Below are 16,422 nucleotides of genomic sequence, written 5' to 3' on the forward strand. Positions count from 1 at the left end.
TCTCTCTCTAAAAAGGATAAGCTCGTCCCTTTTTCTCTCCTCACCATGATTGGACGAGGCCACGTCTTTACGAAGGCCATCAAACTATTTAAATAACACTTTGTGCTCCCTCAGGTTAAAACGGGAGTTTTTTAGCGGTAGATACCAGAGGAAGCACATTTTCAATGAGGCTAAGAGGAAAAAGAAGAGCCAGTTTTTTTATTCCTCATTTCGCTGCGGATTTTTTACTTTTTAAATAAGAACTTTGGAATTATTGCTTGTTTTTTTTTTTTTTTTTTGTTGTTGTTGGTTTTTTTTTTTTTTTTCTTTGGTTGTTTTACATATTTTCAAGGGATTTCAAAGCTTCTTTTTTTTTATCAAGGCGAAAAGGTTAGTGGCAAAATATTTCTCTTTGAGTTGTAACTTTTGCTCATATAGTGTACCTGTTACAACCCAGTCCTTAATGGCTGGATATTTCGATTTAATTGCGGCAGCAGATTCGTGCAGCACCATGAAGGTGACTGGAATATTTTTGCTGTTGATGCTTTGGACCTGTGAGGGTGCGAGAGTCGCAGGTGAGTTTGAATTATTTAAATTCCAGATTATTACATTTTTTTCCAGCATTTCCAGCATTAAGTTGATCCTAGAATTAAAAGAAAAAAGTTTGCATCGCCTTAAAACAATATTCAGTAATCCTGCAGAGAAATGCTCACTGCATCTTATTATTCACCCGCAGAGAATCGAGACGACAATAGTGTGTTTGATTTGTTTGAGCTCATCCGAGTCCCCAGTAAGAACCACGGGGTCGCCCTGGCGAAGGGAGACGACCCATACAGCCCTGCCTACAGGATCCTTAACCCGGACCTTATCCCCCCGGTCCCCGAGAGCGCCTTTAGGGACCTGATCGACTCAATCCACGCAGAGAGGGGCTTCCTACTTTTGCTCAACTTCAAGCAGTTCAAACGGACCAGAGGCAGCCTCCTGACCGTGGAGAAGCGAGACGGCTCCGGACCCATCTTCGAGATCGTCTCCAACGGCAAGGCGAACACCCTGGACATCGTTTACTCCACCGAGAACAAGCAGCAGGTGGTTTCCATCGAAGAGGTAGATCTGGCCACGGGTCACTGGAAAAACATCACGCTGTTCGTGCAGGAGGACCGGGCGCAGCTGTTCGCCGGATGCGAGGAGGTGAACACCGCCGAGCTGGATGCGCCCATCCAGAACATCCTGACGCACAGCACCCCGGCCGGCGCGCAGCTCCGAGTCGGCAAGGGGGCAGTGAACGACAGGTTCATGGTAAGAAGACGGAGCACTGTAGGCAGAAGAATGGGCTTTTTACTCTGGAATGCCTTGTGTTTTTAAGTTTTTAGAGAATAAATATGTCTAAAACATTCTATGTATGCGTAATAACGCACACAAATCATGAACGACTCGCTGGGCTTTTAAAAGTTTTAAAATATACAGCAATGATAACCACTTTTCCTTTGTGACTTCGATTTTTTGGAACATTGATGTTTGCAGGGGGTGCTGCAAAACGTGCGGTTTGTGTTTGGAACAACACTGGACGCAATCCTGCGCAACAAAGGATGCCAGAGCTGTAAGTAATCCTGACCAAGAAGCCAATTGCGCTTAATTATCCGCGCCAGGCAGTGCCGATACAAAGCAAGCCCCTGTCAATGAGCTGTTTTATTTGTAAATTGCATGCTCATTTATTTCTGAAAGCTCACAAGTGGTTAACTTGTCTCTGAGGAATGTCAGGGTACAAATCTCCCAGGGTGCTGTGGTCTATGTTCTGGCGTCTGATGTATTATCTAATTACATCTGACATTAATTTGAAAGGGGATTAGATCTGTCAGTAAGGATACATATAAATAACTTTTCTAGCTGTTACATTTGTGATGTCCTGTCTTGTCGTTCAGTTGCTCCAAGTGACACAATGATTGTGACGAATCTAAACGGTTCCTCTGCCATCAGAACAGAGTACACTGGACACAAGACTAAAGGTAAACATCACAGAGGGTGCTGACATTTGGGCTTTATCAAGGCATGGGCTGGTATGAGATGTTCACAGTGTATACAGAAATATGTGAAAACCAGCAATTATTAGCACTGCCATAATGACATAGTTTAACAATTGTTGAGGTAATGATGAGTTAATTTGTTTTGTTCTGGACACAATTAGGTTTATTATGCACTGGTAGCAGGCATGCAGTTAGTTGCTATATGGATATGCCACTAGATTCTTGCCAACTTTATTTTTAATACTAATTTACCCTAGTAAGAGTGATGGGTTGTGCCCCTTCAGCTATCACACCAAATATGTCCTTATTTTACCTGGTTGGAAATGTTTCCAAACATTTTTTTTTTTTCTTCTAAGCAAGGGAAACGTTTAGTTGTCTACTTTCAGCCAGCTGGCCAGTAGTGTGCAGCAACATATGGGGGAGGGCGGTGTTGTGTTACTCTATGCTCCACACAGATGGAGTAGAAGAATTTTAGCAGTTTTGAAACCGTAACTCAAAAAACAAATATAGTATATATAGTAGTATAGTAGTATAGTATGGTATAGCTTAAAACCTATAATCAGTCCATGTCTGAAACAGGCTCTGCTTTTTTCTGATAAGACCTGCAGATGGTCTGTGGCTTCTCCTGCGAGGATCTTATCAGCATGTTCAAGGAGCTGAAAAGCCTCGGTGTGGTGGTCAAGGAGCTGTCCTATGAGCTCCGTCAGCTGGTAAGGACCATTAACATTTTTCACTTTAGTGTAATTACCTACACTCACCATGTTCCTAATTTTCATCACCTCTCTCCTTATAATATAATTTCAAAACTCTTTACAATGTATTTTTCTCTTTTTCAACAACCCCAGACGAATGAGAACAAGCTTATTAAGAACCACATTGGCATACATAGTGGCGTCTGCATCCACAATGGCATTATGCGCAAAAACAAAGACGAGTGGACCGTCGATGACTGTACTGAGTGCACTTGTCAGGTGAAACCCTCCCACAATGACCTACTATATTTGTGTCTGCTGCATTTCAAATAGTCAGACAAATATGAAGGTATTAAACGTATACACAAACTCTTATATTAGGGCTATACAAACTTAAGGATGAACCCTTAACTATCACCTCAGCAGCTTAGGTTGGTAATTAGTATTTTGTTGGCTCGGCAGCAGGCCGACAGCCTTTAGTGTTGTAATTACATGTCTCTAGTTAGACGTTCAGAATGAGTGTGACCCTTAGGGACTTGAACAGACTTTAAATGACGTCCATAGTTAGGAACAAGACTTTGGCTCTGACAAAGAGGGGCTACTTGGTAGGAATCCTGTGAACAAGTGGATCTAATATCCAGTTTTGATTCCTCCTTCTATATCCTCATTGTTTCCTGTCAGTAATCAAATCCAGGAAGGTGAGTATTAGCATGCAAACATATAGTGCAGTTGGGATCCCAAAGTCACTTAAGGGAAATTCATAGAGGTTTTGGTGTAAGGTGTTATTTAGTTGTTTGTCTCCAAAGATCTTTAGCACCAGTGTGATACTGATATTTTCAGGAGTTCGGCCTTATGCCCACCTTCCCCTGACCCAGAGGGCAGGTGGTTGTCTACAGAGGGTATCCACTCTGTGTCAGAGCTCTGTGTTTTTAACTTTTCCGGCATGGTTGTTTTGTTCCGAGGTTGGAATGCATTGGTGGCACAAACAAACATGCAAACTGATTTAAATCGTTTTGGAAAGCACAGTATGAGTTAAAACATTGTTTTCTTTTCATGGTTCAAGGTTCAACGTATCTTTATAATCTCCAGTGGGCACACACCTTTACAATACAATGAAGATGACTTTTCTGTTTGACAAAAAAGGATCTGTTCCAGAACAGATAGGTTGTTTCAATATTTAAGCAGAAATGTTGACACTGACGTACAAGTTACTGTCAACCACATTCTTATGGTGTTTAATGACAGTCATCAGCAAATTTATTGGTGTGGCACCTGATATGATGGTTTTGACAATCATTAGTGTTTAAGATTAATATGAGTTTAGATGCAGCTGGAATCAAATTACATTTAAAGATTTTCCTTGATCCACTTGATCCATTTGTTTTATTATAAGGTTTTCTTTGTGCAGAACTCTGCCACTGTGTGCCGCAAGATCTCCTGCCCTCTGATCCCCTGTGCTAATGCCACTGTTCCCGATGGGGAGTGCTGTCCACGTTGTGGAACACGTAAGAATTGATGATAATCATATTTGCAAGCATTAATTATTGACCATTGAAGATTACTGTGCATATTTGACCGTATGTGATGTCATTGTGTGGATAAATTCAAGTCATAAGCTTGTATACAATTCAGCCAACAGAAGACACACTAGAACTGTGCCACATTCCCGGAAAGACCCATTTGTGTTTGCTGTACCATACTCGAGAAAAACCACAAAAAAATTCCCTATATGTTACGCTTTCTATTCAAGAGAAGGCTTGCTAAGTTTAAATAAAATTTGACTGAAATAACACCAGCTGAGGTGAAAAGAGGCTTCAGCTCTAAAGTAATTTCAATTCCGAGTGGGAAAAAACAGGGTCCACTGGGTCATCTCATCAATACAGTAAATGTTTCCCTGGGTTTTCTCATAGTGTTAGTCCTCGGCCTTAGCTCAAAACAGAAGATCTGTTCTGCATCTGAGTCCCAGCTAAATCTTCTCTATTAGCCCTCTCACTTGAGGAACTTCTCCTCTTTGTTTATGCTCATTGCTGTTTAAAAAGGGGCGGTGCCTCTCTGGAATACCACTTTAATTGTTTCCCTTTATTTCATATTCTCTCCCTTGCGCAGCGAGTGACTATGCCGAGGACGGCTGGTCGCCCTGGTCTGAATGGACTCATTGTTCGGTGTCATGTGGGCGGGGCATCCAGCAGCGTGGGCGCTCTTGCGACCGCATCAATAATATCTGCGAGGGCACCTCCGTGCAAACCCGTGACTGCTATCTCCAGGAGTGTGACAAGCGCTGTGAGTAAAACATTGCCAAGTATATTGTCACATCATTCAAAAAGCAACATTAGGCAACGTTTTGTTTTTCTGTCACCTGTAAAACATAATTTGCTTCAGTTATTATTCCAGCACATTACTTTCTGCCTACTGACCTCTGACCTCTTTTTTACAATCTTCAGTCAAGCAGGACGGAAACTGGAGTCATTGGTCACCCTGGTCGTCGTGCTCTGTCACCTGTGGCGCTGGTGTCATCACTCGTATCCGCCTCTGCAACTCCCCCACGCCTCAGCTGGGAGGGAGGGACTGTGTAGGAGAGGGCCGACAAACTGAAAAGTGTGAGAAGTCTCCATGTCCCAGTAAGTTTTAACTGGTTACATTAACTTCTTGGTTCCATTGTTGTTTTCTGCAGCAAGGGTAGAAATTAATAATGATTTCCTCTCTCCAGTTAATGGGAACTGGGGACCCTGGTCACCTTGGGGTACATGCACCCTCACCTGTGGTGGTGGAGTCCAAACTCGTAAGCGCCAGTGCAATGACCCTGCTCCACAGTATGGTGGTAAAGAGTGTGTTGGGGATGCTATAGACAGACAGATGTGCAGCAAGAAAGCTTGCCCAATAGGTGAGTCATTTTAATCATTACCAAAGCCCTACAGGTTGGTTGAGTTTTTTCTTCTCTCTTAAGTATTTGAAAACAGAGTACATTTTAAGGGTCATCATATGAGATTGCACTGTTGTTTTCAGATGGGTGTTTGTCCAATCCTTGCTTTTCTGGAGCCAAATGCACTAGTTTCCCTGATGGTTCCTGGAAGTGTGGAAAATGCCCAGTTGGCTACTCAGGCAATGGCATAAAGTGTAAAGATGTTGATGAGGTATGAATTTATAATTATAGGAGCAAAAAGGATTCCTTGAAATCTCTTATTTGAAAATAACACTTTTTTAACCACAAAAACAGTGCAAGGAGGTCCCAGATGCTTGCTTTGAGTTTAATGGTGTGCACCGCTGTGAGAATACAGAGCCAGGCTACAACTGTCTGCCCTGCCCTCCTCGCTACTCAGGACCCCAACCATTTGGCAAAGGTGTGGAGCAAGCTGCTACTAACAAACAGGCAAGTGCAGAACTGGCTTTTCTGTCAAAGAATGGATCAGATATAGTCAAAAAATATATGTACCTGTACAAACTATTTTTAAATATTTTTTGTATTGATATATTTCTCAGTAAATCTGTTGTCGCACCGTTTCTTCCCCTTCCATATATAATAACATATCAAATATATGTTCCTATCACTTCCAGTGTTGAAGGGATGAAGGCTATAAAATTAATACTGTCCTATTGTGTCACGATAGAGATGTATAGTTTTACTCTTGCGTTCTTTTTTTCAGTATTTAACAATCACCTAACCATCTGGGGATGAAAGTGGTTAAATCATTATTAGCTGATTTGTTTAGAAAATAAGCTGGAATGCCCTGTTTGAAACAAGCTGTGCATTTGAATGCCAATCTTCTTTAGAGCAGACAAAACGTCTGCATAGTGTAGTGTGAAATAAAGTAATTATGGGTCATTACTGCAACATTTGATTAGCACATGTACAGTCATATTCAATAAATTTGAATATTATTGAAAATCTCATATTTTTTTGTAGATCAATTCCATAAGTGAAACAGATTATAGACATTAATTACACAGACTGGTGTTTTCAAGCCTTAATTCTGTTAATCACAATGATTTTCTGCTTGTAGCCAATAAAACATAGCATTAAGATTAAAATGTTACATCTCGGCAATAAAAAACATTTTTAATACATAGATGTGTGTAACAAATATGTTTAATACCTGTTTCAAGGTTGTCAGAAGGTAGTTTTAATCTGACAAATGAGCCTTGTCGAAACACATTCTAATTTTTTGAATATGACTGTATATATTCTGTAACGATAAGAAATATGCCTCAATGCTCATGCTACAGTTTTTTCAATGTATAAATATTTTGTGGCAGGCTGGCTGAAGCGGTGAACAAACTATGTATGACATGCAATGGTGTCACAGGGGTATGAGGGAAAATGTAATGAATTAGAACTGTACAGAGTTAGTCTGAATACCTGTTGTTTAAACCTTTCAATCTGCAGATGTGCACACCACGTAATCCTTGCCTTGATGGAAGCCATGACTGCAACAAAAACGCCCGCTGTAACTACCTTGGACACTTTTCCGATCCCATGTTCCGCTGTGAGTGCAAGCCTGGATATGCTGGCAATGGTCATATCTGTGGAGAGGACACAGATCTGGATGGATGGCCCAATGCTGATCTGGTCTGTGTGGAGAATGCCACCTACCACTGTAAAAAGGTTTGTCAGAGTAGAGATAAATATTCCAGGGTTTAGGTCAAATTACATGTAATATTACTTTCTAACTGTCTGACCATATTTTCCATTATTCAGGACAATTGTCCCAATCTCCCAAACTCAGGGCAGGAAGATTATGATAAGGATGGAATTGGGGATGCATGTGATGACGATGATGACAATGATGGCATTCCTGATGACAGGGTTAGTAATTGGGTTCTGATATCTTAGCCCTCATGCTGTCTAGCACTAAAGTTGAGGTGGGGCACAGCAGGAAAGAAAATGTTTCTCACTGATTTTTAGCCAAAACCAAACATTCCAAAGCAAACGCATCAAGCAAAGGCATCTGCATTGTCTGATACTAATCCCAACATTAGGACTGAGCCTGAAAATTAAGCCCCTTTTCATCCTGCACAAATAGACAGGTTCAGACAGCAAAAGATAAGCACTGCAACTGAAAACCTGTCATCAACTCATCATTTTGTCTTTGTGAAACAGGACAACTGTCCGTTCGTGTACAATCCCAGGCAATATGATTATGACCGCGATGACGTGGGGGACCGTTGTGACAACTGCCCTTACAATAGTAACCCAGACCAGACAGACACAGACAACAACGGCGAGGGAGATGCCTGTGCTGTGGACATTGATGGAGATGGTAGGAGTAGAAGTATTTTTGTATATAAATACCTAAAAACATTATTTTGTTTTTTCAAGGTTTTTTCAACATCTTTCTGCTTAATTGCCAGGAATACTGAATGAGAAGGACAACTGTCCCTATATATACAACGTTGACCAGAGAGACACCGATCTGGACGGAGTGGGAGACATGTGTGATAACTGTCCTCTGGAACATAATCCCGATCAGGTGTGTGAACGCAGACACAAACACCCTTCCCCATTTCCTTCCGCCTCATCCACCAACAATAATCCACGTTCAGCTCCCTGCCTTTCTCTCTAACTCAGCATATATCTGTCTTTCAATTGAGAGAGAGCCTCGGCGATTAGCCCTGTGTGGCTGTCTAAGCTTTATCACGCCATGTAATGGTGAAGCAAATCCTGTATGCAGCTCAAGGGCACATTAGTTCAATAAGGCGTGGGGGTGGGGTGGGGTGGGGGCGTTCTTTTCATTGGCCCATTGACATTGGCTGGCTAATGTGAGGAAAGAGGCCCTAGGCTGGATATTATGGAGGAATTGGCAGGTCCTGGGGTATGTGCATGCCATGTCAATGCAGCACAGGCCTGCTCAGTCCACCTGTGCCATGCTACACTGAGAAATAGGAATGTGTTGAACTACAGGAATTGGGCAGAAGGTTGGAGGAAGGATAGGGTGTGTCAAAGCCTTAGTTTCAGTGTTTTTTAAAAACAAATGGCATGCAGCTTTAAATGGCTAGCTGCAGCAGTTTAATATTTTCAAAAGGTCTTAAACTGAGGAAATTTGAAGTCAGAAACCTCGCTCTGACTCTCTTTTCTTGTGCAACAAAGAGGGCTTATACCCAGATGTGAAATGTAGAATGCTCAACATGAAATCTGTAGGAAAGGCAATGCTATTGTGGTTTAATGTTAAAACAGTTGGAGATTTTTGAGGCAAATTGAGAGCAAATTCAAAGAAAGCCCTCAACAAAAACACAAGACATGTCAGTGAAACATGCATGTTTTTCTATCCAGTCAAAACCTGTATTACGCAATAATATAGATTTTTGAACATTAATTGTTGTAGGTGGATTCAGATGATGATCGAGTGGGAGACAAGTGTGACAGTAACCAGGACATTGATGAGGATGGACACCAGAACAACCTGGACAATTGCCCATATATCCCCAATGCCAACCAGGCTGATCATGATAAGGATGGCAAGGGAGATGCCTGTGACCATGATGACGACAACGACGGCATCCCTGATGAAAAAGACAACTGTAGACTGGCTTTCAACCCTGACCAGTTGGATTCTGATGGTGAGAAAAGTCTGAAATATATCCCATAGTGTGCTAGAACACCTTGAAAAATCTTCATTAACACCAAATGCACATTTCTCAGGCGATGGTCGTGGAGACGCTTGCAAAGATGATTTTGACCAAGACAACGTGCCTGATATCTATGATGTGTGTCCTGAGAACTTTGATATCAGTGAGACAGACTTCCGCAAGTTCCAAATGGTTCCTCTGGACCCAAAAGGCACCTCCCAGATTGATCCTAACTGGGTTGTCCGCCATCAAGGCAAAGAGCTGGTTCAGACTGTCAACTGTGATCCGGGCATTGCAGTCGGTATGTTAACAAATGTTTTAAGCCAAGCAAGTTCATCCACATTTTTGTGAATTCATAAAACTCAGGCCAGTGTCCACCATATACAGGTCCTTCTCAAAATATTAGCATATTGTGATAAAGTTCATTATTTTCCATAATGTAATGATGAAAATTTAACATTCATATATTTTAGATTCATTGCACACTAACTGAAATATTTCAGGTCTTTCATTGTCTTAATACGGATGATTTTGGCATACAGCTCATGAAAACCCAAAATTCCTATCTCACAAAATTAGCATATTTCATCCGACCAATAAAAGAAAAGTGTTTTTAATACAAAAAACGTCAACCTTCAAATAATCATGTACAGTTATGCACTCAATACTTGGTCGGGAATCCTTTTGCAGAAATGACTGCTTCAATGCGGCGTGGCATGGAGGCAATCAGCCTGTGGCACTGCTGAGGTCTTATGGAGGCCCAGGATGCTTCGATAGCGGCCTTTAGCTCATCCAGAGTGTTGGGTCTTGAGTCTCTCAACGTTCTCTTCACAATATCCCACAGATTCTCTATGGGGTTCAGGTCAGGAGAGTTGGCAGGCCAATTGAGCACAGTGATACCATGGTCAGTAAACCATTTACCAGTGGTTTTGGCACTGTGAGCAGGTGCCAGGTCGTGCTGAAAAATGAAATCTTCATCTCCATAAAGCTTTTCAGCAGATGGAAGCATGAAGTGCTCCAAAATCTCCTGATAGCTAGCTGCATTGACCCTGCCCTTGATAAAACACAGTGGACCAACACCAGCAGCTGACACGGCACCCCAGACCATCACTGACTGTGGGTACTTGACACTGGACTTCTGGCATTTTGGCATTTCCTTCTCCCCAGTCTTCCTCCAGACTCTGGCACCTTGGTTTCCGAATGACATGCAGAATTTGCTTTCATCCGAAAAAAGTACTTTGGACCACTGAGCAACAGTCCAGTGCTGCTTCTCTGTAGCCCAGGTCAGGCGTTTCTGCCACTGTTTCTGGTTCAAAAGTGGCTTGACCTGGGGAATGCGGCACCTGTAGCCCATTTCCTGCACACGCCTGTGCACGGTGGCTCTGGATGTTTCTACTCCAGACTCAGTCCACTGCTTCCGCAGGTCCCCCAAGGTCTGGAATCGGCCCTTCTCCACAATCTTCCTCAGGGTCCGGTCACCTCTTCTCGTTGTGCAGCGTTTTCTGCCACACTTTTTCCTTCCCACAGACTTCCCACTGAGGTGCCTTGATACAGCACTCTGGGAACAGCCTATTCGTTCAGAAATTTCTTTCTGTGTCTTACCCTCTTGCCTGAGGGTGTCATTAGTGGCCTTCTGGACAGCAGTCAGGTCGGCAGTCTTACCCACAATTGGGGTTTTGAGTGATGAACCAGGCTGGGAGTTTTAAAGGCCTCAGGAATCTTTTGCAGGTGTTTAGAGTTAACTCGTTGATTCAGATGATTAGGTTCATAGCTCGTTTAGAGACCCTTTTAATGATATGCTAATTTTGTGAGATAGGAATTTTGGGTTTTCATGAGCTGTATGCCAAAATCATCCGTATTAAGACAATAAAAGACCTGAAATATTTCAGTTAGTGTGCAATTAATATAATATATATGAATGTTAAATTATCATCATGACATTATGGAAAATAATGAACTTTATCACAATATGCTAATATTTTGAGAAGGACCTGTAGTTAAACTCTCAGCTGGTTTAAGCTCAACAAACTAGCCGGCAGAGTCAAGTGACTGGTTATACTGATTACTAATTAAATAATTATTATGCAAAGCAATAGTATTCAATAGCAATGCCTTTACTTTTTAATTTATTCCTGTTTTAAACCCACCTTTGGGAAAAAAAACTGTTTTGAAAAAGTCCTCTAGTGATTGTGGTGAAGTTGTTATGCCTCTTTCTTTAATCCTAATACACAATTTGAAAATTCACATGAATACCTTTCTTTTTGAACCCTTTCTTTCTACTCCCCCTTTTCTTCAATAGGTTACCATGAGTTCAACGCCGTAGACTTCAGTGGAACTTTCTTTATCAACACAGAGAGAGATGATGATTACGCTGGCTTTGTGTTTGGTTACCAGTCCAGTTCTAGGTTCTACGTTGTGATGTGGAAGCAGATCACTCAGACCTACTGGTCAAGTAAACCTACCAAGGCCCAGGGCTACTCAGGCCTGTCCATCAAAGTAGTTAACTCCACCACCGGCCCAGGAGAGCACCTCAGAAATGCCCTCTGGCACACAGGCAACACTGAAGGACAGGTACGCTAGACGTGTGTTACTCATTGTAATTAGAGTTTTGTCAGTCAGATCAAACTGCTAATCCTTATTTTTTGGTTGTTAGGTCCGCACTCTTTGGCATGACCCTAAAAATGTCGGATGGAAAGACTTCACTGCCTACAGGTGGCATCTGATCCACAGGCCAAGAACAGGACTTATTAGGTGGGAATAAGAAGTTTCAAAGCATATTTTTTCCATGGACTTCAGGTGTTGAAATGTAGAGCTTTGAGCTCAATTGTTTCTATTTGTCTTTCCACAGAGTTGTAATGTATGAGGGTAAGAAGATAATGGCAGATTCTGGTAGCATCTATGACAAGACATATGCAGGTGGCAGGCTTGGTCTTTTTGTCTTCTCACAAGAGATGGTTTATTTCTCAGACCTCAAGTATGAATGCAGAGGTAGGTAACGTTGAATAATGTGTAAAAATTGCATTAAATGCCTTAACTGATGCACTTATTAGCTTATATCCTAACTCCTTATATCATCTTTTATCTTTCGACAGACGCATAAATTGACGGTCAAAATCTCTGAGGAATGCACCTTTTTTTGTAAAGTAAGAACATATCTTCTCTTGCAAAGTCCAGGGACTGATTTATTTCTGCATTACTTTCTTCTGTGGCACACACTCTGGATGGGGTAGGGGCGTACTGTTGGCCTCAGGGTTACTTGAAGCTGGTTTGGGAAAGGCACCAATTAGCAGACTTCTGGTTGAGGATTAAAGATCATGGAGAGCTAAAAAACTCTGGCGTTGCAAGATGGACACCAGCAATTCGAAGGGCTCCTCCGAAAAAAATGCACTTCAAAGCTTTTGTATTACTCTTTGTCTCACATCTTCAGCCTGTGTGCCTTTCTTTCCCAATTTTTGGATAGCCATCCCAAAGAAAGAAAACAATATATTCTCTTTCCTTTACCAGACTACTCATTGTATGATTTGTGAATGATACTTTTGAGGATTCAAAGAATGAACACAATACATTTTAAGGCTTTTCTGCTGTTAAGGACTTGAAGTGATTTAAGGGGAATGTTAAATTGTGGGAGTATGTGTTTATTCATGTACAGTGTGTGTGTGGAAGATTCGCCATGAAAGGACAAAGAAAATCCCTCGCCTGTCTACCTAAGAATCTCTGTTGAGTAGAGAACTTAACTTTGCTTTGTTCTAGTTTACATGGAAGAACCATGCGCTTTGCTGATGTCTGATTTTTTGACTCAGGATAAGATGGAAGTAATGATCTTCCGATATTAAACCAATGAGAAAATCACTTCACCTGATATCACAAAGCCAGTATTCCTTACAAAATTACCACACTTGTTCACTGAAGAGATTTCTCCCTCAACTTTTGAGGATTTCAAGATAAAATTATGTAAATACATTTAGCTTATTGACTCTTGCCTACAATGTAGGCAGCAAACAGAAGCAATACTAAAACAAGTAAAACTCCTAACAACAGTTTCTTTGTTCCAGTAAAAGCTCATACAGATTGCTTTCCAAGGTAAATTGGGTATTCCTCACATAGAGCTTTTTATATGAAGTTGGTGTAATTTTTGTACCTTTTCTGCAGAAAGAGATGTTACATTTTTAATGTACAATTATTACCTCATTGCTGTTTATAATCTGATAGAACAAAACCAATGCTTTTTCACAATCTTCTGAAATGATGCACATCCTAGTGCTACTCTAGCATAAGCTGTAAATAGTTTTGTATCTAAGAAACAGAGCGGAGTTTCCAGGGCCATGATGTACCCCAGCAAAAATGGGAGATTTTTATAAATTTGCTTTGCCACTTATTTTCTGTGCTGTTTTTAGCAAATAAATTATTGTTTTGTTTGTCTAAGCTGTTTGTGAGAGCTTGATTTGTGCGTGCGTGTAGATACATGCTATTTAAATAATTTATCAGGATGTGTTGCCTCCTAAAATGGCACATGTCTGTCTGTATAAACAGTTTGCACAGTGACGCAAGGATGTTCTGTTCTTTATCATTTCACCTTGTTTGTTTGTTTTTTCTGTATCTGTTTCTATTATTTTTGTTTGTAAACATTTTCTTAGTTGTAAAAACCAAAATGCTGTTTTTATTCATTGTTAATGTTTTGTTACCAACTTTTAGAAAATAAATAGTTGCTAATATGTAATATGCCTTTGTTTGCTTTATTTCTGCATTAAATAGTCACCTAAAACATACAAATATAGTATATAAAGACAATCAAAGTTAAATACATTAAATCTTAAAGACATGTCAATCTATTAGCTAAAGCTAACTAAAGTCCAAATGATGATGAATTTCCAGTGAGTTAGAGTAATGTCTGTTTCAGCTTACTTATGAATCCCAATAAACTGCTCAATACTTACCAATCAGATACAACAGAATAGCAAAATATACAGTTCATTGATTAATCTTTTCAGCAGCAGTCCAGATGAGTTTAGTGTAAAACAAGCCTCTTTTTCTTCAAATTGCCTGCCTGAAGGCTATGAGGTGATGTATTGACAAAAAGGGGTTACAAAAAAGAACATTAAAAAGTGTGGGTGCCAGTAAAAGTGGCACTGGTGATACTTGAAAAAATGTAGCTTTTTCCAAAAACTCAAATAATGTAGTCAAATTAATTAATTAAGTTTTTATCAATAGTGTATTGATTAATTTTAAAACTTTGCAAGGCAAGGTAATGCAAGTTTATTTGTATAGCACATTTCAGTATCAAGACAATTTAAAGTGCTTTACATGAATCCATGTCCACAGTTTACCCGAACTTTGACACTACAACATGTGGGCAAATCTCTGAGATGGGCCCAAAATAGGACCGTTATTAAAGTTAAAAATCACATTTTGTTTAATTTAAAAATCTAGAAAGCTATGAAATAAATCGTAATTATCCTTACATTGAAATATTGATTGTTGATTGCTTCAGACTTCAGACTGAATTTGAATTATGTATTTTATTAAATTATGTAATTACGGGCTTAAAATAGAGCTGTTATGGCTAAAGTGAGGTATTGCTATTTTTCATTTTAGTTAAGCTTAGAGGGGTTTCTCTGATGCTAAAACGAAAGATCAACATTTAAGCTGAAAATAATACATACCTATAGGATTTAGGTTTAAAGTAATATTTTAATTTTAATACAGTGACTCTTTAGACTAGAAGTAATATCAACATTAACATCCTGACTTGAATCAGATAGAGCATCTGTAGTGAGAGCCAAAGATTAGGGTGACGGCAAGGAGGCCTTCTAAGCTCAAAGATAAGTCATCACAATACAAGTGAAAACATTCGAAAATCTGGTCAGCAATCTTAATTGGGGTGGAGGTATAGCAGGATCAACATGCAGATCAGGAGCTTCAGAGCAGCGTGGTAAGTCACAGTTCTTTAATAACACAAGACTGAAAACTTACAGGCAGGAGCAGGACACGGAAAATGAGGAGACATCAGACATGAAACAAGTTAGCAAACAGTATGATCCAGTGGCATAAAATAAAATCCATAGAGTATAAATACTGGGGTAGGGTGGAGAATGAACCAATGAACAATGGGAGCTAATCAGGAGAAATCTATAACAGCTGGTGAGGGGGACAGAGTAAGACAACTGAAGGTATGAGGCTGAGCAGGGAATCCCGGGGAACCACAAAACAGTGAGAGTGAAACAGCATGATTCGGTCCTCAAGCAAGGAAATCTGTTGTGTTCAGCTGAGGCTGTTGCCTGCTGCTGGTGAAGTTAGCTGATCACAAAGGTGGTTCTGAAGATAGACCAACGTCTCATTTCTTAGTTTCTCTCTTATTTTAAAGTTAATTATTAGAATTCATATTCATATATACAAAATTATTTTCTTTGACCTTCTTAGAGCAAGAATCACTCCTGGAAATTATTAAATATCATTAAGCAGTAAATTATTCAATGAGTGTGGATTACAAGTTGATTGATAGTGAATTTGATGTCTCTTGTCAACATTAAATGTTTTAACTAAAGTAGAAATATCTGTGTTGATTTAAAATAAATTCTGAATCCTGAGGAAAACATCCAATAACATCATTTGGCCACATCATACATTTTTTTTTACACATTTGTTTTTTACATGTGGACAACTATCAAATGGACCGTCCTCACACCTCAGGATTAAAACCTGAAATACTCAATTCAATGCGGCCAGCCGCCTACTCCATCATCCAACAATGTCTGATTCATGCTGAACCCAACTGAGTGTAGAGTTTTATTAATACATTTCCCTGCAATCTCGTACTCGTACTCGTACTCGTCGTCTTCCGCTTTATCCGGGACCGGGTCGCGGGGGCAGCAGACTCAACAGAGACGCCCGGACGTCCCTCTCTCCAGACACCTCCTCCAGCTCCTCCAGGGGGAGCCCCAGGCGTTCCCAGGCCAGCCGAGAGACATAGTCCCTCCAGCGTGTCCTGGGCCGTCCCCTGGGCCTCCTCCCGGTGGGACGTGCCTGGAACACCTCCCAAGGAAGGCGTCCAGGAGGCATCCGGTATAGATTTCCGAGCCACCTCAACTGGCTCCTCTCGATGTGGAGGAGCAGCGGCTCTACTCCGAGCCCCTCCCGGATGGCCGAGCTCCTCACCCTAACTCTAAGGGAGT

The 16,422-nt window shown here is 40.8% G+C and overlaps 1 protein-coding gene across 3 annotated transcripts; it reads left to right on the forward strand.

Moving 5' to 3' along the window:
- Positions 1-115: 115 nt before the first annotated feature.
- On the forward strand, positions 116-13,675 carry thbs1b (thrombospondin 1b). Of its 3 annotated transcripts, none has more exons than XM_047388872.1 (23): positions 116-369; positions 474-554; positions 716-1,275; positions 1,501-1,576; positions 1,899-1,982; positions 2,601-2,710; positions 2,846-2,971; positions 4,101-4,197; positions 4,799-4,972; positions 5,134-5,310; positions 5,400-5,573; positions 5,696-5,823; positions 5,907-6,059; positions 7,074-7,292; positions 7,386-7,493; positions 7,788-7,947; positions 8,039-8,157; positions 9,010-9,244; positions 9,327-9,554; positions 11,553-11,824; positions 11,907-12,004; positions 12,102-12,241; positions 12,346-13,675. In XM_047388872.1, the coding sequence occupies exons 2-23, from the start codon at positions 491-493 to the stop codon at positions 12,351-12,353; spliced, it is 3,510 nt and encodes a 1,169-aa protein (XP_047244828.1). In that variant the 5' UTR covers positions 116-369; positions 474-490; the 3' UTR covers positions 12,354-13,675. The 3 variants fall into 3 exon arrangements, with proteins under 3 accessions (XP_047244828.1, XP_047244827.1, XP_047244826.1); XM_047388871.1 differs by having other exon boundaries at positions 477-554; XM_047388870.1 differs by lacking the exon at positions 116-369 and having other exon boundaries at positions 401-554.
- The last annotated feature ends 2,747 nt before the right edge of the window (positions 13,676-16,422 follow it).

This window comes from Girardinichthys multiradiatus, chromosome 15 (genome assembly GCF_021462225.1).
Source record: "Girardinichthys multiradiatus isolate DD_20200921_A chromosome 15, DD_fGirMul_XY1, whole genome shotgun sequence".
In the NCBI taxonomy this organism is placed as follows: Eukaryota; Metazoa; Chordata; class Actinopteri; order Cyprinodontiformes; family Goodeidae; genus Girardinichthys; species Girardinichthys multiradiatus.

Excerpts from the sequence above, each read along its gene's own strand:
- thbs1b (XM_047388870.1), top strand. The coding sequence starts at position 443 with ATGGCTGGATATTTCGATTTAATTGCGGCAGCAGATTCGTGCAGCACC. Across the intron at positions 555-715 it reads TGAGGGTGCGAGAGTCGCAG|AGAATCGAGACGACAATAGT; the intron begins GTGAGTTTGAAT and ends ATTCACCCGCAG. Across the intron at positions 5,574-5,695 it reads CAAGAAAGCTTGCCCAATAG|ATGGGTGTTTGTCCAATCCT; the intron begins GTGAGTCATTTT and ends TGTTGTTTTCAG.